Raw genomic sequence first — 25,452 nt, 5'->3', positions numbered from 1 at the left:
TTTACAGTTATAAGCCATTGATGCCTGGTGTGAACACGTGTGTGTGTGTGTGTGTGAACACGTGTTCACGCGCACGTATGTGTGTGTGTGTGTGTGTGTGTGTGTGAGTGTGTGTGTGCGCGTGTGCTGGTACTTGGGCTTGAACTCAGAGCCCGGGTGCTATCTTTTAGCTTTCTCGCTCAAGTCCAGTATTCTATCACTTGAGCCCACAACTTCACTTCTGGTTTGTGGTGGTTAACTGGAGATAATTTCCTGCCTGGGCTGGCTTCCAATCATGATCCTCAGATCTCAGCCTTCTAAGTAACTAGGATTATAGGCATGAGCTACCACAGCGTGGTGACACTTTCATAGCTATAGTTAAGCCAGTACATGACCATCATGTCAGCCCTCAAGAAAGATCTAGCAGGATTTCTGACACATTCCCAATCTGTGACTCGCATTGGGACAACTGGGAAGGTGGCAAGCTGGGGTCTAGAGCTTTCTTGTTTTTAGGTGTTAAAAGACAGCACACTGAGAAGTTTCTCTTTTGTGTTTTGGGGCCCCGTGCTCTGCATATACTTACACAAGCACTCCAGCACAGCACTAGAATGTCTGGATTAGGGTTTATATTTTAAGGTGCAGTTTATTTACAACGTGAGATAATGCATTACAAACAGATGATGCAGTTACAAACAGTAGCTGATAACTTCATTTTCATGAAAAAAGTATACAAATATATTACAAGAAATTCTATATGGTAAACATTAGAAATTGATATAGTAAACGTGCTACTTTTTCTATGCCAATATTATTGTCATTTAAAGCTTAAATACTGGTTTCAAGTATCCCCTATAAAATACCTCTACTTTATTAAAATACTGGGCAAAATTTTTTGCTATAAACAAAGATTGGTACATTAATAGTAGACTCAGAGTGTCCTTGTAACAAGGCCCACTCACTCAATCAAATGCTGTCTTTAGCCCTACGATCTGTGTTGTTCAATTAGTGTTAAATAATTTCTAACAGGGTAAAGTCGCTGTAAAAATCCAGCATTAGACACCTGCTGTTAGGAAGAATACCCGTCTCTAAGGCACAGGAGAATAAGCAGAATAATATCGCCTGGTCTTGCTGCTCTGGGACACTTCGTATAAGTAGAGCAGGAGTCTGCTGCAGCGTAAGGAGAGATGCGGAAACATTCAGAAGGCTGGTCTTCTCATGTCATTTTGGAAGCTGAGATTGCTCTTTTTGTTCTTCTTTAGCTTGAAGATGAGTCAGGACATAGAGGATGACTTGGTAGCAGAAAATATATTGATCCTGTAGGGGAGGAGAAAGAAGCGTGGGGGCAGGAGAGGACTTTAGATGCACCTATGTCCATACATAGATAGCGCTGTTGAAGGAGTTTGGAAAGCAGCGAATCTTTTGTTTAAATGCTATCTGTAAAAAGCAGGGTGCAAATCAGGTGCCAGTGGCTCACACCTGTAATCCTTGAAATCTGAGGATTTGAAGGCAGTCCAGGCAGGAAAGTCCGTGAGACTCTTATCTCCACTAAACTACTCAAAAACCAAGACAAAAGTAGAGCTGTGGCTCAAGTGATAGAGTGCTAGCTTAGAAGCTAAAGGACAGCACCCAGGTCTAACACACACACACACACACACACCCACACACACACACACACACACAGCGTGCAGGGTTGTGCAGCATTGTAAACAATATAGGTCTAACACACACACACACACACACACACACACAGCGTGCAGAGTTGTGCAGTATTGTAAACAATATCCAGGGAAAAGGATGACAAAAAGAGAAGAAAGAAGAAAGGAAGATGGAGGTTGAGGGGTGCTAATTGCAGCTGATTGGCTCACTGTTCTTATTTTTGTGCTTTGGTGATATTTCATGGAAAATAAATTACAAAATTTCTTCTAGATGTATTGAAACTACTTTGTTTTAAAAGCTGTTTAAATAATCGCTTTAGTATTTTGTAACAAAAACATAGAAGTCAATGTTTTTGAAATGTAATTTGTATTTACACATTATTTTAATATGAAATAATTTTCATTCAATATTCTGGAACAAAAATATGGAAATAACAGATTTTTTGAAAGTGAACCCATTTGAGAATAATATTATTCTCTGCTATTTTAATTTTGCAAGGAATCAATTCATTTTTAAAATAAAGAATTTAAGGGCTGGGAAGGTGGCTCAGTGGTAGAGCGCTTGCCTTGCATGCATGAGGCCCTGGGTTCGATTCCTCAGTACCACATAAGCAGAAAAAAGAAAAAAGCCGGAAGTGGCACTGTGGCTCAAGTGGTAGCCTTGATCTGAAGAGCTCAGGGACAGCACCCAGGCCCAGAGTTCAGGCCCCACGACTGGATTCCAAAAAAAATAAAAAATAAAATAAAGAATTTAGGGCAGGAAGGTGGCTCATTGGTAGAGTGTTTGCCTAGCAGGCAGAGGTCCTGGGTTCAATTCCTCAGCACCACACAAACAAAAAAATACAAGTAAAATAAAGAATTTATAATGGGCTGGGAAGGTGGCTCAGTGGTAGAGCGCTTGCCTTGCATGCATGAGACCCTGGGTTCGATTTCTCAGCACCACATAAGCAAAAAGAAAAAAAAAAGCAGGAAGTGGTGCTGTGGCTCAAGTGGTAGAGCACTAGCCTTGAGCTGAAGAACTGAGGGACAGCGCCCAGACCCAGAGTTCAAGCCCTACCACCGGACCGCCCCCCCCCCCCCAAAAAAAAGAACTTATAGTATATTAAATTGAAAGCAAAAAAACTACCAACCATAGTTGAATCTCATTTAAAACAGCCACGCATAGGTACGTATAAACACAAGCCTATGTGCATGTGTTCAGCACTATGGAGTTAAGAGCACCTAAAACATTACCAGTTCTGACAATAGGAATGAATCCAAGTGGCTGTTTAATTTATGTTTTGCTCATTTGTATAGTAGCTTTTGTACATTTCTCATATTCCTCTGTGACTCCTTCCCTTACACAACCTACAAGCCACTTCACTAAGCATCCTCTTTCTGTCTTATACCTTTTAGTGTGGGCCACTCTGCTTGCCACCTCCCTGACTTCCTGCTTCTAACCCTGCACCTTCCTCTCATTTTCACACAGCAGCTGGGCTGGCCCTTTAAAATGAGTCAGACCATGTCACTCAGCTACTTCCTGCAATAGGTTCTATCTCATTCAGAAAAGCTCAAGCCCTGGCCTTCTCCCTTGGCTTCCCTTTCCCTAGAACCTCTCCTCCTCTCCCTTCCCCTGTCTCTTCCCCACCACACCAGCCATGACCATACTTGAGAACACAAGGCCTGCTCTGGAGCCACCCCCCTGCCCCATAGCAGTCCACCATGCCTCAAGGCTCCTCCACATATCTGTGTCTCCTCCGTCATCTCTGCTCAACTGTTAGGTGCTCAGTGGTGCCACTAATTGTTTTTTGGTGTCAGTTCCGGGGCTTGAGCTCAGGGCCTGGGCATTCTACTTGAGCTTTTGTGCTCATTCCACCATCCAAGCCACAATTCTGGCTTTCTGGTGGTTAACTGGAGATAATAATCTCAGACTTTCCCTTCCATCCTGGCTTTGGACCTCAATCCTCAAATGTTAGCTTCAACTCTTAGCCTGTCGAGCAGCTAGAGGCGACAGGTGTGAGCAACCGGTGCCTGAATTGGTACCATTTAGTTTTAAATTGAGTCCCATCATCTACTTTTCCTTCTCTAAAGCACTAGTCGTTTTCAGAGCTCTTACAAAATTTACTGTAGATGCTCACTATCCACTAAAGCGTTGTTGTTCTAAACAGGATCTGAGTTTTATCCATTGGTGTGCTCCCAGCACCCAGGAAAGCTTCTGCTGCTCAGTGGAATAGGACATTCACAAAAATAGGTTCACTGCCCTGAACCGTCTCTCTAGCCCACCTGGCTACAATACTGGCTGAGGTCTCTCTGGGGGAACTTCTGTTGCAAGAATGCTACCTTCTGTCCCTTCTTTAGGTTGGAAATGGGGGAAAGTAGCTTTAAAATGCAGTAGTTGATGACATTTCGACAACACTTTCAATTTGTTGCTCTACTCTGTACCCTACTCCGTGCAAACACCACAGTTCTTCATTCTATCTATTGATCTATCAATCCATTTATTTGCTGGCACTAGGGCTTGAATTCAGGGCCTTGCAACTTCTCTCAGCATTGTTATACACAGCTGGCACTACTACTTGAGTCACATGTCTGCTTGTTTTTGTTTTTTTCCTGGTTAATTGGAATAAGAGTCTTGAGAATTTGTCAAGCTGGGCTGAATTTGAACCATGATTCTCAGATCTCTTTCTTTATTTTTATTTTTTTCAGCTTTTTTTTTTTCTTTTCTTTTCTCTTTGGGTTATTCTCTTCAGATCTGAGCTTTCTGAGTAGCTAGAATTGTAGGTAGGAGTCACCAATACCATACTCATTCTTTATTTTAAAAATTAAAAACATATCTATCAGCTGGGCGCTGGTGGGTCATGCCTGTAATCCTAGCTACTCAGGAGGCTGAGATCTGAGTATTGATATTCAAAGCCAGCCCAGGCAGGAAAGTCTCTTATCTTCAATTAACCACGGGAAAAGCAGACATGGTGATATGGCTCAAGTGGTAGAGTGCTCATCTTGGGCTGAAGAGCTCAGGGTCAGCACCCAGGCCCAGAGTTCAAGCCCTATGACAGACAATATATCTATATCTATATATTTATATTTTAACTTTTTTCTGACTTAGCTCATATGCATAAAAAAAGTCCATGATAGTAAGTGGTTGATAAATGCTATAACGTGGGAATCTTCAAAAAAAGAAATGAAAGTTAGGCATAGTGACATGCACTTGTAGTCCCAGATACTAAGGAGGCTAGGATGAGATGGGAAGATTCCCTTGAGCTCAGGAGTGCCAAGCCAGCCTTGACAACACAGTTGAGATGCTGACTCAAAAAAATACTTTAAAAATGCTAGAATCATTACAAAATTTATATACTATAACAATCCTATAATCCCAGCACTTAGGAGGCTGAGGTAGAAGGACCATGAGTTTGAAGCTAGCCTGAACTTCATGCCATGACCCTGCTTCAGACAAAGAGAAAAAGCAAGACTCACCTCCGTTTGAACCATTCCATGTCTTTGTAGTCTCATGCAGCGCACTAAATCAGAAATGTCAAACTGCCCAGGGAAAGAGAACAGATGTCAAATAACAGGGACAGATGAATTTATAGACTAAAATCACAGGAAGGTAGCTTATGTAGAATTCTACATCCAACTTTTCCCCTTCTTAAGAGTTTTGGGAAACTGTGGTGGACAAAATAATATGGTGAACTATCATTTGGCATTCTTATTTTCCATCTTTTCTTTTCTTTTTTTGTTGGTCATGGGGCTTGAATTATGGTCCCTCAGCTCTTCAGCTCAAGGCTAGTGTTCTACCACTTGAGCCACAGCACCACTTTCGGTTTTCTGAATGGTTTATTGGAGATAAGAGTCTTATGGACTTTCCTGCCCAGGCTTGCTTTGAACCGAGATAATCAGATCTCAGCCTCCTAAGTAGCTAGAATTACAGGTGTGAGCCACCGGTGCTCAGCTTTTATTTACCATCTTTTTAAGAATTAGAGCAGATTATTATATTTCAAAATCTTTAACAGAAAATCTCTTCTCTTGAAATTTCTTGCAATTTAAAAGACAGTATCAACGGTTTTCTTTAAATATTGTTTTTTGGATTAAAATTTCAAACCTTGGTTTCGGTTGACATTTGATAGTCTGAAACAAGGGAGACTATTTGCTGGTGTTCTATTTAAATCACCGCAGTTGCTTTAATAGAAGGAGAAGGGCAAAACAGAACTGGTTTTTAACTAATATTCTTTCAGAAGCCAGTATTTCAATTATATATATTTTTTATTGCGAACATACCATACAGAGGGGTTACAATTACATGGGCAAGATAATGAGTACATTTCTTATCAAGCATTGTTGCCTCCTCCTTTGTTTCCCCTTCCTATCCCTTCCCATATCCCACTTCAATTACGTTTTATATATGGTAAGATATTCTGGCATTTTAAATAAGTTTTATACTAATTTTGGTTTAAAAGCAAGGTTATCCTTTTTTGCTTGATCTGTTTAGTAATGAGTAACTATTTAGATATAGACTATTTAACATTAATTAGCATAATAGTATTTTTACTCACTTACAGGTAACAATAATAATGATAAAGCCCAAGATCTTGCAGTTCAAAAACATTTTTCTTAGCTGAGTGCCGGGTGGCTCATGCCTGTAATCCTAGCTGAGAGGATCACAGTTCAAAGCCAGCCAGGGCAGGAAAGTCTGAGAGACTTTTACCTCCAATAACCCACCAGAAAACTGGAAGTGACACTGTGGCTCAAGTAGTAGAGAGCTGGCCTTGAGCTGAATTGTTGAGGGACAGCGCCCAGGCCCAGAGTTCAAGCCCCATGACCAATGGGAAAATTTTTTTTCTTTTATATTTTAATATTTTTGTTGCTAAGGTGTGCTAACAATACTGACAAATTACCCACACCTAAAGATTATAAAGGATAAGATGCCATTCTGCATAAGAGACTTTTGAGTATGTCACTAAAAATATGCCACAGAACAGCAGGCTACATCATTACTTCTGGTCCCCTACTCCCTCAGTGTCTGCTTTGTACTTACTTCAAGATCTTGACTGATTAACCCTAGGACCACATCGATGCATATCAGGGTCCCTGAACGTCCGATGCCAGCGCTGCAGTGTGTGATGATGGGGCCTGAACGATGGATGTGCCTCATGTAGGAGATGAAAGTGAGCAGGTCATGGGGCTGAGAAGGTGTATCATGATCTGGCCAAGCTGTGAAATTCAGATGAGAAACGTGTCGCACCTCTCCTGTCTGAAGTCATAAAACAGAGGAAGTAGTATGTAATATCATGCTGTATTTTACATATATAATTATTTCCAGATATTATTTTGTCCTTTCAAACTTTAACCTGTACATTGGTCAGATGAAGAGAAAAATGTAAGAAACAAAAGTGACTCCTCTAGGAAACAGAAATTTGGGTAGTATGGTGGCTTAGGCCAGTAATTTTTAGCTACATGGGAGATGGAAGTAGAAGGATCTTGACCCCAGGCAAGAATGTGAGAAGCTGGATATGATCCAAATAGTTTATCTGCATATTTGGAAGTAGGAAATTGTTTCAAGAAGGAGGGTCAGGGAGAATAATACAGTAAGATTGACTGACGTATATTATATGCATGAATGAAAATAATACAATGAAACCTCTCTTATACAAATAATACATACTAAAAAAATGTGAAACTGTATTTGAAAAATAAAACAAAAAAGGGCTAAACGGATAGTTCAAGTGGTAGAGTGCCAGTGAGGACTGAGGTCAAACCTCAAGGACCATAAGAAATAAAAATATGCTAGGGATGGTGTGGAATACCTGTAACACTTGCAATCCCAGCACTTGGGAGGCTGAAGTCGGAAGATCACGAGTTCAAGGCCTGTATGAGACAACACAGCAAACTATGTCTCAAAAATCAGAAAAAAAAAAAAGGGCTGGGAATATGGCTTAGTGGTAGAGTGCTTGCCTAGCATGCATGAAGCCCTGGGTTCCACCACAGACACAGAAAAAGACAGAAGTGGTGCTGTGGCTCAAGTGGTAGGGTGCTAGCTTTGAGCAAAAAAAAGAAGCTCAGGGACAATGCCCAGTTCCTGAGTTCGAGCCCCAGGACCGGCAAAGAAAAAAAAAGGTCGGGGTGGGTGGGTAGAGAGAAGACCAGGAAGTCAGTCACCTGCTTTTATCTAGAAATACACTGATAGAATCATGAAGATGGCCAGGCCTGGTTTTCAGTGTTATGTGAAGACGCAATTCACTTACCTGAATATCTTCTACAGTCATTGCCCTCACTACAAAGCCCTTCAGCTGCTGTATTTTCACAAGAGCCAGGCGCAGCCTGTCATTGGCCATTGTTGTTTTGCCTAAGATGTTTGGCCAGTAGCGCTGGCATTTGACTTTTTCTCCTTCTACTTCTTGGGTCATCATGGCAATCACTGTGGATTTTTGCTCCCAAATCATCTGCCAGAAATCTCCCACAGTTGTAGGAAGAGGCCCCTGGCAGGCAATGTAAACAAATTCTTCTTTCCCCACAGGAATCTTGATGAAGCTGGCGTTGATATACCCGCCTTCATCTCCAAGAGGTACTCTAGTAGCATCGTCTGGAATTTCCACCACAAAACCACAGATATGAATTGTTAGATAAGTTTCATCAGTAACATGAGTCAAAGAGCATAACAAATTCCTGTAACTGTATATGAAATCTTCAGTACACATTTTTTTTTGGGGGGGGGGGGGTCTGGTCGTGGGGCCTGAACTCTGGGCCTGGGTGCTGTCCCTCAGCTCTTAAGCTCAAGGTTAGCGCTCTACCACTTGAGGCACAGTGCCACTTCCAGCTTTTTTCGTTTTGCTTATGTGGTGCTGAGGAATCGAACCCAGGGCCTCAGGCATGCAAGGCAAGCACTCTACCACTGAGCCACCTTCCCAGCCCTCAGTACACATTTTAATAGAAGTATATTTTCAAATAATAGCACTGCCACATTAATTTATATTTACTCCTTTTGCTCATGTTACTAAGTTAAGATGCTGTTTAATTAATTTTTGGTGTATAAAATTTGTTATTATTTATATAGAATTGGTTGAGAAAATTAAAAATAAATGCATTTAGAATGTTAGTAATTACAGAAAAACAACTTTTGACTTCATCACTCTTACAATGCTGCTGACAATAGCAATATTGAATGACAGTGCTACTTCCTTATAAACAAAAAATTAGCATCCCAATGACACCATTAAGGTGTTAACTGCAAGTATTATCAACATAATGAATTATGACTCAGTTAAATCACTTCCTTTTTACTAGGCAGCCAAACAGTAGTCAACCTACTAAGTAGAAGGTAGCTTGTTTGCATGTAGATTTCACCTTTGTCTAATTATAAGTTTTTTAGAGGTACTAAGGCTTGAATTCAGGGCCTCACACTTGTGAGGAGGGGCTCTATCAATTAAGCCATACCTTCAGCTCTTACTCTTCGCTTTATTTTTCAGATATGATTTTATGTTTTTGCTTGGGGCTGGCCTCAGACCCTAATCCTCCTACCTATCCCTCCTATGTACATTGGATCACAACCACATGCCCAGTTTTGTTGAGCTGAGGTCTCTATACATTTTGCAGACTGGCCTTGAACAATAATCCTTATAAATAACTTGCATTACAGTCTAGGCCACCATACCTAGTCTAACTGTAATCTTATATAGTCAAAACAAAACAAAATAAAAAACCCCTTAAGACTAGGCTACCTCAATGAAACATGCAGTAAGGTCTCTTTTACTTAGGTTATATAGTGAATGGTTTATTCAAAGGAATTAACTTTTATGCATATATACGTTAGAAATCTTTTTTTTTAACCTCAGTAAACTAGTAATTCTGGCAGTTAACAGTCTAAAATCTTGTAATAGTATGTTTCAAAATCATCTATCACGAGGCATGGTGGCTAATGCCTGTGATCCTGGCTAGGCAGGATAAGGAGATAAGGAGAATTGAGTTCTGTGATCAGCATAGTGCAAACATTTGCTTCCTTATCCAAAAAATCACTGAAGAGGAAAAGGGTCACAGGGATATAGCTCAAGTGGCGCAAAGGCCTGAGTTCAAACCCCATTATTGCAAAGAAAAGAATCATTTGCCTTTCATTACTTGACTGCTATTAAGTGACAGTTTTATGAAAATACATCTACTTACTCATTTTGTATTTATGGCTTGTCCTATTCTGACTTTGAAACATGAATCTGGTATTTTTTAGCTTTACGTAATTCTTATCTACTTTATGCTGAGTCATATTCTATTCCATTTTAAGGATACTTTCTAAGATTAACCTTTTTTTTTTTTGGTCGATCATGGGCTTGGGATGCTAGGCCTGGATGCTGTCCCTCAGCTCTTCAGCTAAAGGTGAGTGCTCTACCACTTGAGACACAGCACCACTTCCAGTTTTCTGGTAGTTAATTAGAGAAGAATCTCATGAATTTTCCTGCCTGGGCTAGTGAACCCCGATCCTCAGATCTCAGCTTCCTGAGTAGCTAGGATTACAGGTGAGAGCCATTGGTGGCTGGCCTAAGATTAACGTTTTTTTTATTTTTGGTCCGGTCGTGGGGCCTGAACTCTGGGCCTGGGCGCTGTCCCTCAGCTCTTCAGCTCAAGGCTAGTGCTCTACCACTTGAGCCAAGGCGCCACTTCTGGCTTTTTTTCTTTTTTGCTTATGTGGTGCTGAGGAATCGAAGCCAGGGCCTCATGCATGCAAGGCATGCAAGTCAAGCACTCTACCACTGAGCCAGCCACCTGCCCAGCCCAAGATTAATGTTTTATAAGAGGTATTCCAGGCTGAGAAGGTGGCTCAGTGGTAGAGTGCTTGCCTTTGCAAGCATGAGGCCCTGGGTTCTATTACTTAGCACCACATAAGCAGGAAAAGCCAGAAGTGGTGCTGTGGCTCAAGTGGTAGAGCCCTCGCCTTGTGCTGAAGAGCTGAGGGACAGCACCCAGGCCCAGAGTTCAGACCCCATGACCAACAACAACAAAAATATTCCAAATGAATCTTATATCCCTCTTCTTGATAGGAAAAAGCCAGTAATCTGTGTTAATAATACAACTGATTACTGCAAATTGAACAACAGTTCATTGTTTTGTAAAAATGTCAGTTGCTAAATTTTGGTATTTCCATTAAAACATGAATTGTAGTTAGAGCTTGATGCAAATTCAACAGTTGTATTTATAGTTAGATTATTTTAACAAACAAGTTTATTTAATGAAGAAAAAATAATATTCATTGTATGATGTCACTGTTAGGTTTTGGTTATTGACAGGGTCTGAAGTGCTCATATATAAGTACAGCTAATGATAACTATAAGGATTTGTTAGCAGTTGGTATTTGAACTACATATACATATATACACTTAGAATTAAAAAAAAACACACTAGTGATTGGTAAAATGGGTAAAACTGGGTTAAAATAACTTTATTTCCTTTTGGAATCTAAATGATTAAATCAGAGGTAGCCTGGTAGTATTATTAATCTTTTTATCTTATCTATTATTTTGCTGGTACTAGGGTTGGGACTTAGGGCCTTGCACTTGTTTGGCTGATACTCTACTTCTTGATTCAGGCTTCCAGCCTTGATTCTTTTTTGGCCATTCCTGGGGCTTGAACTCAGGGCCTGGGGACTGTTCCTGAGCTTTTTTTGCTCAAGGCCAGCACTCTACCATTTGAACCACAGTGATACTTCAGGTCTTTTCTGTGTATGTGGTACTGAGGAATCGAACCCAGGGCTTCATGCATACTAATCAAGCATTCTACCACTAAGCCACATTCCTAGCTGCCAGTCCTGATTTTTGTTGGGTATTTTGGAAATGGAGTCTCACAGAGTTTTTTTCTATCTAGGCTGCTTTTAAACTACATCAGCATCTCGAGTAGCTAGGATGACAGGTATGAGCCATCAGTGCTCGGCTTCTTACTAGTCTTATGAATGTACACAGCCACTACGTACTATATGCATTTCTGTAAACTTCATATAAGTAGAATAAATTAATGGTGGTGTGACATAAATCCAAGAAAATGAAAAAGTCATCGCTGACTTCTCTTCCTTCTTTCCTTCCCTTCCCTCTCTTTTCTGTGCTGGTACTGGGGCTTAAACTTAGGGCCTGAGTATGCTCTCTTAGGTTTTTGCTCGAGGCTGGTGTTCTACTACTTAGTCATACCTCTACTTCTGGCTTTTTGGTGGTTAGAGATAAGAATCTCATAGAGGGCTGGGAATGTGACTTAGTGGTAGAGTGCTTGCCTAGTATGCATGAAGCCCTGGGTTCGATTCCTCAGTACCACATAAACAGAAAAAAGTTGGAAGTGCTGTGGCTCAAGTGGCAGAGTGTTAACCTTGAGCAAGAGAAGCTCATGGACAGTGTCCAGGCGCTGAGTTCAAGCCCCAAGACTAGAAAAAAAAATATATATCTCATAGACTTTCTTTGAGCTGACTTTGAACTGTGATCCTTAAACTTCAGCTTTGGAGTAGCTAGGATTACAGGCATGAACCACCAGTGCGAGGTCCACTAGTTGGTCGCTCGATCTCTCGTTTTTTTTTTTTTTGTCAGTTGTGGGGCTTGAACTCTGGGCCTGGGTGCTGTCCCTCAGCTCTTCAGCCACTTGAGAGCCACAATACCACTTCCATTTTCTGGTGGTTTATTGGAGTTAAGAGTCTCACGGACTTTCCTGCCCTGGCTGGCTTTGAACTGGGATCCTCACATCTCAACCTCCTGAGTAGTTAGGATGTGTGAGCCACTGGTGCCCGGCTTCTCTCTCGGTTTTAAACTTAGGTTTTAAACTCATAGCGTGCACTTGCTAGGCAGGTATTCTACCACTTATGTCATGTCTAAATCATGTTTTTACTTTAGTTATTTTCTTTTGAGTACAGTATCCATTTCTGCTTAGGGTTGAAGCTTTGGATAATAATCTTCCTGCCTATACTTTCTATATATACACTATATGTATACACTGTACTGCCAAGCTTATTGATTAAGATGGAGTCTTACTATTTTTGCCTGTGCTAGTTTTTTTTGTTGTTGTTGTTGGTCATGGGGCTTGAACTCTGGGCCTAGGCACTGTCCCTCAGCTCTTCAGCTCAAGGCTAGTGCTCTACCACTTGAACCACAGCGCCACTTCTGGTTTTCTGGTGGTTTCTGGACTTTCCTGCCCAGGCTGACTTTGAACCCAATCCTCGGATCTCAGCTAGGATTTGCAGCTTTGAGCTGCAAATCTCTTGATCTTTACCTCCTAACTAGCTTAAGTGAGATTAAAAATATGCACTATAGTATCTGGCCTTATTGATTAGTTTCTTATACAGTAATATTAAAAAGTACTTAAAACTTCAATTTCTCTAATTTTCAGCATATATACTTTAAAAAGGAATTTGCATTGCATATCTAAACTTAATTGTTACTAATAAAAATATCTGAATTTACATGTATACAGATGCTCATGAGAGGGATGGGTTAAAAATTTTAAATGAATTCAAAACATAGTGAACATACATTCAACTTAGAGCCAAATTAGAACTTACAGGGAAGTATATTTTTATATCTGTTCTTCCTTCTGTTTTCCTTAGTTTGTCCAATTAGACACTGATCTAAAGGTTTTAATTCTTGAAGATTCTGTAAGCAAAGGGAAAAAAAGAAAATGAAGTTTATTTTGTTGAGGGGAATAGTAACTAAGCAAATGAAAATGTTCTTAAAGAGTACACAATTGGGAAAACACGGTGGACTCTGAGTGCTAAGAAATAGAAGCATCTTAAATAAGCCTAAAATCAAAACTAATTTACTAAATGAGTGCTGAATCATATGTGACATCTTCAATTGAACCTGTTATAATCAACTAATTTTGTGGGATAATATTTTAGATCCTAAGTTTTCTATTTTAGAAAAACACCACTTTTGGAAACAAGGTTAGTGTGAAGCAATGGTGTAGAGCTGTGCTGTGTACAGCCACAGACGTTCCAGGGGGTGCTACACTCAGAACTGACAGGACCAGACACTTTTCATTTGCCTTGGTGCTTTCACTGAAAACACACCGAGTTTGTAGTACATGCAGAGTGCTGCAATTAAGTGATGAGAACATGACAGTGAGCAGAAAAGATACAGGATAGTTCCATGGGGCTCCCAAGTCATTGGCAGACAGGCAGTAAAGAGGAAAACACAATTATGTGACATCTGCCTTGAAGAAATTAGTATGCTGCTGTCATAGCTCAAAGCAAAAACAACTTAATAGGGCTGTGATGGAAGTTCTTTGAGGATGACATCTTAAACTAAGGCCTTCAAAGAGGGTAGCACTTTTACAAAATAGAGATTTAGGAAGAGGTAGGATATATTTAATTACTGAGGGTCTTCCTTTCCAAATCCCAGCAATGAAATAAATATTGTGGGGAATTTATACAAAGCAACAAAATCACTATAATTTTTAAGGAAAAGTGAGATGCTTCTAGTGGCATAGAAACCCAGGAAGTGGACAAATGAGCAAATGGTTTGAGGCAGATGGGCAAGGCTACCACTAAACCACAGTGTGGCTGTTTTCTCTTGCCCTCGGGTCAATGTGGATGGTGCTACAAGAATGCAGAATGAGGGGCTGGGAAGGTGGCTCAGTGGTAGAGTGCCTGCCTTGCATGCATGAGACCGGGATTGGATTCCTCAGCACCAGATAAGCAGAAAAAGCCAGGAGTGGCGCTGTGGCGCAAGTGGTAGAGTACTAGCCTTGAGCTGAGGAGCTGAGGGGACAGCGCCCAGGCCCAGAGTTCAGGCCCCATGACTGACCAAAAAAAGAATGCAGAGTGAACTCTGACACTGCTGCTTCAAAATGGAAGGATGCTCTAGCCTGGCTGTATTTAATACAAGTGCTGACAAAGAACCACATCACAGCAAGTTTAGTGGACAGTTGGGATTGATCATTTTTCCTTTCCCTTCCTCCTCCCCTCCCTCTCCTCACGTTCTAAGTCTTTAGCCTTACGTATGAGGCAGGGAGCTGTATCAAATTTGGGTAATTAATATAATCTCCTCAAGTCAATTCTTTTGAGGACTCAGGTTGGAAAAGTTAATTTACTGCTAGATCTTCAAAAGTTGTCCCTAACCTTGGACTACTAAGAACACACTTTCCTTATGAATTAATGCATTTATTTTTTTCTGGGAAAAGAACATTGACAGATACCACTTACCTCTAGCTCCTTAGAAGGAATGCCTTGGTCGAGTAAACCTCGCAACATTCGGATGATGGATTTTAAGTTAGCGCCACTGTACTTGCCCGAGGGAAGAACTCTGACTATGGGGAGGGCAGCGAGCTCCTCGTGCGTCAGAAAGAGATGATCTAGTGCAAAGGAGCAGATGCTGCTTCAAACAATTCCTTAGAACGATTCCAACCAATCAGTGAAATCATTTGACCTATTTCCACTTAATTTTTTTTATAAGAGGAGACTTTTAAAGAAATCTTTGGCCAGGCGCTGGTGGCTCATACCTGTAATCCTAGCTACTCAGGAGGCTGAGATCTGAGGATCGCCGTTCAAAGCCAGCCCAGGCAGGAAAGACTGTGAGACTCTTTATCTCCAATAAACAACCAGAAAACTGGAAGTGGGCCTGTGGCTCAAGTGGATGAAGAGCGTAGGGACAGCGCCCAGGCCAAATTCAAGCCCCACAACTGACCAAAAAAAAAAAAAATCTTTGGCTCAGCCTGGCTCTTGTAACTAATCAAATTCTTCATATAAATGGCCTTGGCTCTTTAGGAATTTAGTCAAGTATTTTAGAGAAGTCAGTCATTTTAATTTAGTAAATGTGATAGAAATTACTTATAATAGAAGAAATTATACTAAAGCAGGAGGAGAAAACACTTTTTTATTTTTGGTGGTACTGGAGTTTGAACTAAGGGCTGTGTATTTGCAAGGCAGATATTCTACAACTTGAACCAAAAAGTATAAAATAAAACACTGAGCAGAATGTTTTTTCCTCTGGCACAGTTTTTAAAAAGGCAGTAGTAAACCAGTTGACTTGTTCTTTTTTCTTTTTCTCTCTCTCTTTTTTTGTGCAGCACTGGGGCTTCAACTCATGGCCTGAGCACTATCCCTGAACATTTTTGCTTAAGGCTAGCACTCCATTACTTGAGGCACAGCTCCACAGCTTTGGTAGTTGACTGGAGATTTAATAGTCTCATGGACTTTCCTGCCCAAGCTAGCTTCAAACCATGATCCAAAGATCTCAGCCTCCTAAGTAGCTAGGATTACAGGTCTAAGCCACAAGTGCCTAACTTCTGAATTGTTCTTAAAGGCACTTTATTTCACACATTTTATTACAGATAACATGTGCTCTGACTTTCATTCACAAATGGCAAAGGTATAAGTTTTTGTTTTTATTTAAAGTATTTACACATTTAGTTATGTTCCTTATTCCAAGCTACTGAGAATTTTAGACTACAACTATGCAAATAATCTGGCTATATAACTGAATATTAGTATTTGTGTATATTATTTAATTTTCTATATAAAACCAAAAAGTATACACCATTTGGTAAAATAAAATACATTTTAAAAATTGATGCCAGACTTTGGTGCCTCATGCCTGAAATCCTAGCTACACAGGAGGCTGAGAGGATCAGGATTCAAAGCCAGTCTGGTCAGAAAAAGTCCCCATGAGACTCTTATTTCCAATTAACCACTCAAAAACGGAAAGTGGTCCTGTCAGAGACAGAGCCCCAGCCCTAAGTTCAAGCCCTACAACCAATTAAAAAAAAAAAAAAGTCAGCTGGGAATGTGGTTTAGTGGTACAGTGCTTGCCTAGCATGCATGAAGCCCTGGGTTTGATTTCTCAGTACCACATACATAGAAAAAGCCAGAAGTGGCACCGTGGCTCAAGTGGTAGAGTGCTAACCTTGAGCAAAAGAAGCTCAGGGACAGTGTCCAGGCCTAGGACTAGCAAAAAAAAAAAAAGTACAAAAAAGTCATTTTCCAATACTCATATTCCTATTCAGTGTCACTAATGTAAAGTCTGGTAATGAAAGTCTTGCCTTTCTCATGATCTCCATGGCTCGCTGTGGGCACTTGTGCGTCACCACTTCCCCATGTCATTTCATCTTCATCCGTCTCTCTTGTTTGTGACTTCTGAGTTAAGCTGTGCCAACAAAACACATGAGCAACATTTATTTTTGTCCTTAAAATGCAATGAAATATTATGCCCCCATCTACTTGCTTTGTAGGAAATTACTAACTATAGTATTTTAAAACAGTTTTCCTGACTTAAACAATCAAATCCAAGCCTGGGATAGTGGTACATGCTGATAGTCCCAGACGCTCAGGAGGCTGAAACAGACAGAAGGATTACTTGAGCCCTTGAGTTAGAAACCAGCCAGGGCAATATAGTGAGATTGTCTCAAACAGACAAATAGCCTCAAATCCTCAGTCCTTCAAATTTATTGCTATAAGTGAACTGATGTTACACAAGAGCTTAATAGTTTTAAATTTATTTGAAAACAGATTCTAAGTCTTTGATAGAAGGAACCCTTTGGGGATGGAGAAGGTGACAGTTTAATTTTCATCCTTAAGTAGGGCTAAGTGATTCCAGTTCTGACAGCAGTTTCCCTCTATTGAATTATATGGATTTAAGTTACTTAAAGAAGTCCCTATCAATGGACAATCTTTTGCTACATTTAGAGGCAGGACTGTACTGGTTTCACTTAAACTCAGTAAAACTTCTTGTTATTCTAGAGGTGTACCACAAGTGCCACTTGTTTTGGTTTGGATCTTGAGTGTCCCCCAAAAGCCTGTAAGAGGGGTTGGGAAGGCGGCTCAGTGGTAAAGTGCTTGCCTTGCATGCATGAGGCCCTGGGTTCGATTCCTCAGCACCACATAAGCAAAAAGAAAAAAGCCGGAAATGGCGCTGTGGCTCAAGAGGTAGAATACTAGCCTTGAGCTGAAGAGCTGAGGGACAGCACCCAGGCCCAGAGTTCAGAACTTACGACCGGATCCCCCCAAAAAGAATGGGTTTTGGAGAATGTTGGATCACTGTGCATGTGTCCTTGAAGGGAACACATTGGGACTTCAGGCTCCTTTACTCTCTTGCTTCCTGGCCACCATGAGGGGAAGAACTTTGCTTTATCATATTTCACCATAAAATTCTGCCTTGCCATAGCCTCAAAGCAAGGTGGCTAAGAGCCAGGGGCTAACATCTATAAAACTATGAGCTAAAATAAACCTTCCCCTCTCTGATTTATTTCTGATATTTTGTTATCGTGATGGAAAACTAACACATTGTCTTTGGTAAGATCGATAATTATAAAAGGTAAATTAAGTTGAATAATATTCAGTGCTAACATGAGATAGACAAGCATATAAAATATGAATATAACTCTTCGGATAATCAGGGGAACAGAGTACTTGATGATATTAATGTATACCATACATGGACTTATGCTTCCAAAATGTCAATAACAGATCAGTGGTGTTGTTACTTTTATGGTGGATGGTTTCTTTTGCTCCAACTTACTGGGAATCATAATTAATGCTTCATTTGCAAGTTCTAAATGCACTGGGTTGATAATACACATTTTGTCTCTAAGGACACAGTCTGAAGATCCTTCTATCACACATTCTTCTATTTCTGAACATTTTTTCAGTATTTCATTATATAAGTACACCTTAATTTACTGTTTCTTTTACGGTGCTTCACTACTATAAACAATATTGTAATTATTCATGCATATGGTAATGGAAGCAGTGCTTTCACATCGAATTGTTAGGTAAAAGGTAATATACACTACACACATCTTTGATCTACAATGCCTATCTTCTAATATACACTACTGTTTTGTTTACAATAAGAAATAATAATAAATATAACTGTAAGACTCTTCATGATTTGTGTTGTTAAAACAAAAAAATGCACCCAAGCACTGGCAATATGAATAAAAATTTACATTTTTATAGTATTTCCAATTTGCCTTTTCAAGAGACTATGCTTAATTTAACTTTCCTCTTCCTTTCCACACTTTCCTAACAAAAGCATCAGGATCCTTCCTTTTTGACTATTAGATACAAAACTGTATTTGTTACTTTATTAATACTTAGTACTTCCTTGTTTAACCTATTTAGTAAAAAATTAAATATCAATTTTATGGGTAAATAGCCCTTATGATTATTATCTAATGTAAAGCAAAATTTGTATATTATCATGTAATGTAAGTGACATGTAGTGATATAAAAAATTAGGCTCTATTTTCAAGGAGAAAATAATGAAGTTTAAATAAGTATTTTACATTTGTATTTTTTTTTTTAAAAGCAGAGTACATTTAGCCACCAAAGGAAAGCAGCAAGACTTGGAAGAAAGAAGCATCAAAGAGACATTGAATGCAATCCTCATAAGGACAATCTTTATACTACAGGGTTCCACCCATAGCTCCTCCCATGGCTTTGTGTTACTTGAGTTTTTGGTTTGGTATCTTTATTAATGCAAATTAAGAAAATTAAAATATAAAAAAATGAACTAGGGCTGGGAAGGTGGCTCAGTGGTAGAGTGCTTGCCTCACACGCATGAGGCCCTGGGTTCGATTCCTCAGCACAACGTAAGCAGAAAAAGCTGGAAGTGGCACTGTGGCTCAAGTGGTAGGGCGCTAGCCTTGAGCTGAAGAGCTGAGGGACAGTGCCCAGGACAACTTCAAGCGCCATGACCACCAAAAACAAAAACAAAAACAAAAACAAAAAAAAAACCTAAACTACCTACCTAAAATCATCTGTAACCCTAGCAGATGACATTATTATCACCACAAGCACATCCTCTTTTACACCCACTCTTTCATTCTTTTTTGTTAAATCAAACTTAAAAATATACTGACTTTTTTGGGGGGGAAGTTGGAAGATTGGAGTCTTTATTATACAGTTAGACTGCAGGCAGCTCATAGTTACAAAGGCCTGCAGTCCCCATATACACAGAACACAGCTAGGAAACAAAAACAGTACCAACAAACCAATTCAACTCTGATGGAGAACTGAATTGGGACATCAATTGAGACAAGACAGGACACAAGAGATGATCAGAGATACCACGTGGCATGGTGTAATGGTGTCTGGGCTGGTCCGGGCTTAAATAGGATCCACAGGAAATTCCCAGTCCCAGGAACTGGACTGACAGGTTCAGTAACCTATCAGCCAAGTGTCCATCCTTGTCTCCACGAGCATTTCCTTCTCCCAGCATGAAGACAGGATGCCAGACCCTACCATCCACCATGTGTCCAATATGGCACCGGCCAGACCTGACCTATACTGATTTTTTTGAACAACAGTAAAATAAACACATTTTGCATGTCAGAAGAACCTTATTTATTATGACAAAAACCTGAAAACAATATTCAATCATAGTTCCTAATTTATTCCATTTTTATTTTATTGAAAAACAATAAGAAACATTCAGACTATTTAGTAAGTGTTCATACTGACTTGCTGAACTGAAACTCCTTTGTTCAACTATTTAAAATAATAAAAAAGTTGTAGATTAACAAAAAATTACCCTACCTTTCATTGCTCACTTTCTCTTCATAATAGTCTTTACAATTACAACCATTCATTTTAATAGTCTACAATAAAAGAAAAATCAAAATCAAATTATTAAAAATTTGTATAAAAAAACAATTTATGTTTCTTAATGAATTATTTCCTATATTTACTGTTATGGTTCTTCCTGTGATTACATATATATATATATATATATATATATATATACACACACATACATATATATATTACATACATACACACATACATACTTATATGCCACACATACACACACAATACATTCTCAACAGTGACTGAAGCATCTTTTCATAATTTTTAAAATGGAAAATGTTAATGATACTGCAAGTTGTACAAACGGGTCTCACCACTCTCATACATGAACATTGCACTTTGATTCGATTGGCCCCTCTATTGCTCTCCAACCCATCCCACCCATTTAAACTGTTTTTAGTGTTTTATTATGCCACTTTCCAGCTTGTACTTCCAATCTCACACTTAGATATGCGTTGCACACACACACACACACACACACACACATATACAAAATATTCAGTCTAGATTATACATATGAGAGACATGTAATATGTCTTTCTAAACTTGGCTTATTTTGCTTAACATGATAATTTCTAGTTCCATCCATTTTCCTGAAAATGACAGAATTTCATTCTTCTTTATGGCTGAATACTTTATTGTATATACATAAAATGTTCTGTATTCATTCACAGCAGTGGAGGGGCATCTAGGCTGATTCCACAGATTGGCAGTAAACATGAATGAACAGTGTTATATCCTAATTCATATTCCTTTGGATATGTGGCTAAAAGTGGTATTGCTGTGCCACATAAGTAACTCTATTTTTAGTTTCTTGAGGCAAGTACACAATGATTTACACTAATTTATATTCTCAGTAGTGGTGTATTAAAGGTTCCTTTTCTCTGCAGCCTCACCAGTATTTGGTGTTTTTTGTTTTCTTGATGATGGAAGACAGTGATTGGAATAAGATGAAATAGTAGTGACATTTCCATCATGGATAAAGAAGTTGCACATTTTTCATGTATTTGCTGGTCATTTTTACTTCTTTTGAGAGCTGTCCAATTAATTTGCCTACGTTTTGAATTATTTCCTAAAATAATTATGTTTTGGCTTTTCATTTCTTGCATAAGGGCAATTGATAGTAATTACTTTCTTGTTTGGCTACCACTAAGTCAATTCTAACTCAGACATCCCATCTACTCAAAAGTGCTAATTTATTATTCCTACTGATGGGCTGGTTTGGTTTTTAAGCCTCATGTTTTCAGTGTGCAGACTTGGAGATCTAGCTTTACTTTTGGGAGTGCACAAATTATGTAATATTTCCTAATAACTGGTAGAAATATTTTCCCTTATGAACGCACAGTTTTACATATTTCTGGGAGTATTTTACATCTTTATTTTTCCATGTAAACTTTAAAATCATCTTACTAGCTGCCTGTCTCTATAAAAAAATTGAAATATTTTATAGCCATGTTTAATTTATGGGTGATTCCATAGAGAATAACAAGATATATTTTTCTTTAATACTTCTTTCTTGCTCTTTTTGTAAAGTCTTGGTTTTCAGAACATAAATCTTTTATATTTTGATTGAAATTATGCCTAGAAATTTTATTTGTAACTGTTGTGAACAAAATTTTACTTAATTTATAGCTAGTTAAGCAAATATTATATACTGAAATAGGTGAAAGCTCTTATTCCAATGTGGCTATAGGAAAAGCTTCAAGATGATGATTTATCTGACTGCTAGGGGTTTCCATTTATAATCCTAGCTACTCATGAAGTACCAGCCCAGGCAGACAAATCCTTGAGACTTTTATCTCCAATTAATCAGCCTCCTCAGGAAGTAGGATCACATGTGTGAGCTACCAGGCCTGGTCACATTTTGTTTTTTTGAGTTTTTTAATGCCAAATAGTTCTCTTGTTGCTTTAGACAACAATTTAAATAATTCTATGTAACGAATGCCAAGGGAAAAGTCCCCATCTTTCGGTGACATACAAACCAAGCTGTTATTCTCCTGTTTATTTGTATACTCATTTCAGTTTATCACTGTTCTTGCAGAATTGTTCCATGGAGTCTCATAAAGTCTTTTCTAGTGGTGTTCCTCCTCCCACTCCATGCAGCAAGAGTTGTGAACTTGCTGACCCCGAGGCCAAGGCCCTATTCCTGATGCTGCTTTGCCTGACCAAATCTGAGAGTGAGTGGGTCATTGCTTCCTGTGGGAGGGATGCAGCATGTTGGGTATCTGAGACGGTTGGTGGGGGATAGAAAAGTCAGCTGACAATCTGAAGCCAACTGACAGAGGACACTCACAGGGTAGTGTTCTCTTTGCACAATGTGACTGCTCACATCTCCATTTCAGCACAAATGAAAAAGGTTCTGGAAGTCCTCTTCAATGCCACTGGCTGGGTCACTGTCTTCTGCTAGGATACTACAGGAATGAAGTGACTAGAGACCAGAGTGCTCCCAAGTTGTCCTCTACATCAATAGGACGTACTTGCAAGTAGTACACCAGGAGCCCTCAGGTAGTTCTCCGTGGTGACCTGCAAGTGCCTTGTTGTGAATGCTCACAGCTTGGCTGCCATGCAGGACTGGATGCTGGCTTCAGGAAGGACACACCACAGTGCTGGAGTCTCACAATGTTAGATTAGGGCAGCTGGAGGTTGCCTTGATCTCCTCACTTCATTCTGGCCTGTATATGCTGCCATCTTGGAGAATGATGCTGACTGAATGCCTAGGTCATTCCCACTGCACTGGTCCACTTCTGGTCTTCTCCTCCCTCCACCCTCTTGTCCTTCACTTCTTTCTCCAGGACAGGATGACATTCTCATGTTATGAAAAAAAAAAGTTAACCTCCATTTCCCTCTACATGTAACTTGTCAGTAAAATAAGCAACCAACTTTGGTCATTTCACTTTCTGGATTAAAACACAGTCTAATGAGGGATACACTGTTGTGGTCTGTGGAGGTGTTATCCTCACCTCAGTGATGTCCCCAGGTAGAGGGGGACCATTGCAGTCTGTATCTTCTCTCCCATCTGCTAACTGGCCCTCTGCCACCAGTGTACCTGGGAGAGATATACATAGGCAAAGATGAGCCAATGAAACCATGGTGCAGCAGAAACTTTACATTCACCCACAAAAGCTGGGAAATACTAGGGTTGGGGCTTAGGTGAGACTGCCAAAAACAAAGCAAAAGAAGGCAGTAGCTGTGGTATACATCAGTATAAAATTCCTACTCTGCTTCTAAGGCTGCACTGCTGTAGCAATAGCTTGGTCCCAGTGGGAGGGAAAATGTTGGGACTTTAAGGAATAAAAGCCATGATGTTAAGGATACACTTTAAATCTTACAACTAAGGTAGCCTATCTACAAATATACAAAAGGAAAACTAGACAACAAATCCTATTTTATTTCTGAAATTTACCTAACAATTGAGGATAGGGAAATGCTTATATATTTCATATTTATTTAAAGATAGTTTCCCAGAGACCTTTTTACATCATGCAGTATGCCAATTTATTCACCTACCTGGAACACAGGCATCTCCTTTTGCGTTATTCCTGTGGAAAAGATTCTGGGCTTCCTCATCTACAACATCCAGTAGAGATTGGATCACTTCAGCTTCTTGAGGATCATCATAACTGTCATCTGGTATATCCAGTTCTTGAAAAACAGTAATTTATATGGGATTTTACTTAAACATACTCACATGAGAAAAGGACAAAATGTACTGACATGCTATGGACTTTTATAATTATTTTTATTCTTTCCTTTTTTGTTTTTTGCCAGTTTTGGGGCTTTAACTCAGGGCTCAAACTTTTCTTTGGCTTTCTTGTTCATGGATGCTGCTCTCTCTCTCTATCTTTCTTCTCTCTCCCCGCTTCTGGTGCTAGTACTGGAGATTGAACTCAGGGCCTGTGCACTGTCCCTTAGCTTTTCCGCTCAAGGCTGGAACTCTATCACATGAATCATAGCTCTACTTCTGGTTTTGGTGATTGATTGGAGATAAGTGCCTGCCTGGCATTGAAACCTGATCCTTAGATCACAGCCTCTTGAGTAGCTAAGATTATAGGTGTGAGGCACCAGAGCTTTGCTTGCTCTATCTCCTGAGCCTCTAGTCAGATATTTTGCTGGATAGTTGGAGATAAGACTTTTCTGGATAGACTTGACTTTTCTTTTCTTTTTTTTTGGGGGGGCGGGGGGGGAGGGTCCAGTCATGGGGCCTGAACTCTGGGCCTGGCGCTGTCCCTCAGCTCTTCAGCTCAAGGCTAGCGCTCTACCACTTGAGCTACAGCACCACTTCTGGCTTTTTTCTTTTTGCTCATGTGGAGTGAGGAATCGAACCCAGGGTCTCAGGTATGCAAGGCAAGCACTCTACCACTGAGCCACCTTCCCAGCCCTGATAGACTTTTCCATCCTGGGCTTTACTTTGAACCTTGATCTGCCAAGTTGCAACCTCCTAAGTAGTTAGGATTACATGCGTGAGCTAGGTCCTTTTACATTTAAACACCTACCTATAAGGTGCTGTGGTCACAATGTAGCCCAAGTATTTTATGTTGTTTTGGGTTTTTTTTTTTTTTTTGGTAACAGTCCTGGAGCCTGAATTTAGGGCTGGGGCCTGCCCCTGAGCTTCTTTATTTGCTCCTCACTTGAGCACACCTCTACTTCTGACTTTTTGGGTGATTATTTGGAGCTAAGAGTCTCCGGACTTTCCTGTCCAGGCTGGCTTTAAACTGTAATCTTCAGATCCAGCCTCCTGAGCTAGGATTACACCTGTTGGCTGGTGGATATTTACTTTCTATAATTAATCTTAAAACAGATTAGATTAAAAAACTACCAAGATAAAGGAGCTGAGAAGGGTGATTTTGTAAAATATAAGAAACACTATCAAACAAGCAGATATCTTTTCAATCACTTTAAAGTAGGGTTTTTGTTTTGTTTTGTCAGTCTGGGGCTTGAAATGGCTGGGCACTGCTCCTGAGTTTCTGTGCTCAAAGCTAGCACTCTACCACTTGAGTTACAGTGCCACTTCTGAGTTTTTCTGAGTAGTTTATTGGGGATAGAAGTCTCATGGACTTTCTTGTCTGGGCAAGCTTTGAAAGTAGTTTTTTTTTTTTTTTTAATCAGAGATAAGAACAGATGCTAGATATTTTTTTTTCTTTTCTTTTTGGTCGGTTGTGGGGCCTGGACTCTGGGCTTGGGTGCTGTCCCTCAGTTCTTCAGCTCAAAGCTAGTGCTCTACCACTTGAGTCACAGCGCCACTTCTGATTTTTTCTGCTTATATGGTGCTGAGGAATCGAACCCAGGTCCTCAGGCTGCAAGGCAAGC

At 39.8% G+C, this 25,452-nt stretch overlaps 1 protein-coding gene across 6 annotated transcripts in view; it reads right to left on the bottom strand.

The window, feature by feature from the left end:
- Window positions 1-602: 602 nt before the first annotated feature.
- Window positions 603-25,452, bottom strand: part of Ptpn13 (protein tyrosine phosphatase non-receptor type 13) — a 199,445-nt gene continuing 174,595 nt past the window's right edge. For all 6 annotated transcript variants that reach the window (XM_042668362.1, XM_042668363.1, XM_042668364.1 and 3 more), the window contains 10 exons: window positions 23,653-23,787; window positions 23,106-23,191; window positions 20,095-20,156; window positions 16,599-16,702; window positions 14,764-14,912; window positions 13,123-13,213; window positions 7,853-8,190; window positions 6,646-6,861; window positions 5,088-5,150; window positions 603-1,293 (listed from right to left, as the gene is read on the bottom strand). In XM_042668362.1, the coding sequence (XP_042524296.1) occupies window positions 1,198-1,293; window positions 5,088-5,150; window positions 6,646-6,861; window positions 7,853-8,190; window positions 13,123-13,213; window positions 14,764-14,912; window positions 16,599-16,702; window positions 20,095-20,156; window positions 23,106-23,191; window positions 23,653-23,787 (1,340 nt within the window). In that variant the 3' untranslated portion in view covers window positions 603-1,197. The remainder of the gene's footprint in view (window positions 1,294-5,087; window positions 5,151-6,645; window positions 6,862-7,852; window positions 8,191-13,122; window positions 13,214-14,763; window positions 14,913-16,598; window positions 16,703-20,094; window positions 20,157-23,105; window positions 23,192-23,652; window positions 23,788-25,452) is intronic.

Source organism: Dipodomys spectabilis, unplaced genomic scaffold (assembly GCF_019054845.1).
Source record: "Dipodomys spectabilis isolate Male_0828 unplaced genomic scaffold, ASM1905484v1 ptg000436l, whole genome shotgun sequence".
Lineage (NCBI taxonomy): Eukaryota > Metazoa > Chordata > Mammalia > Rodentia > Heteromyidae > Dipodomys > Dipodomys spectabilis.
Note: the sequence above shows the minus strand (reverse complement) of the source record. Positions and strands in the feature narration are given on the sequence as shown.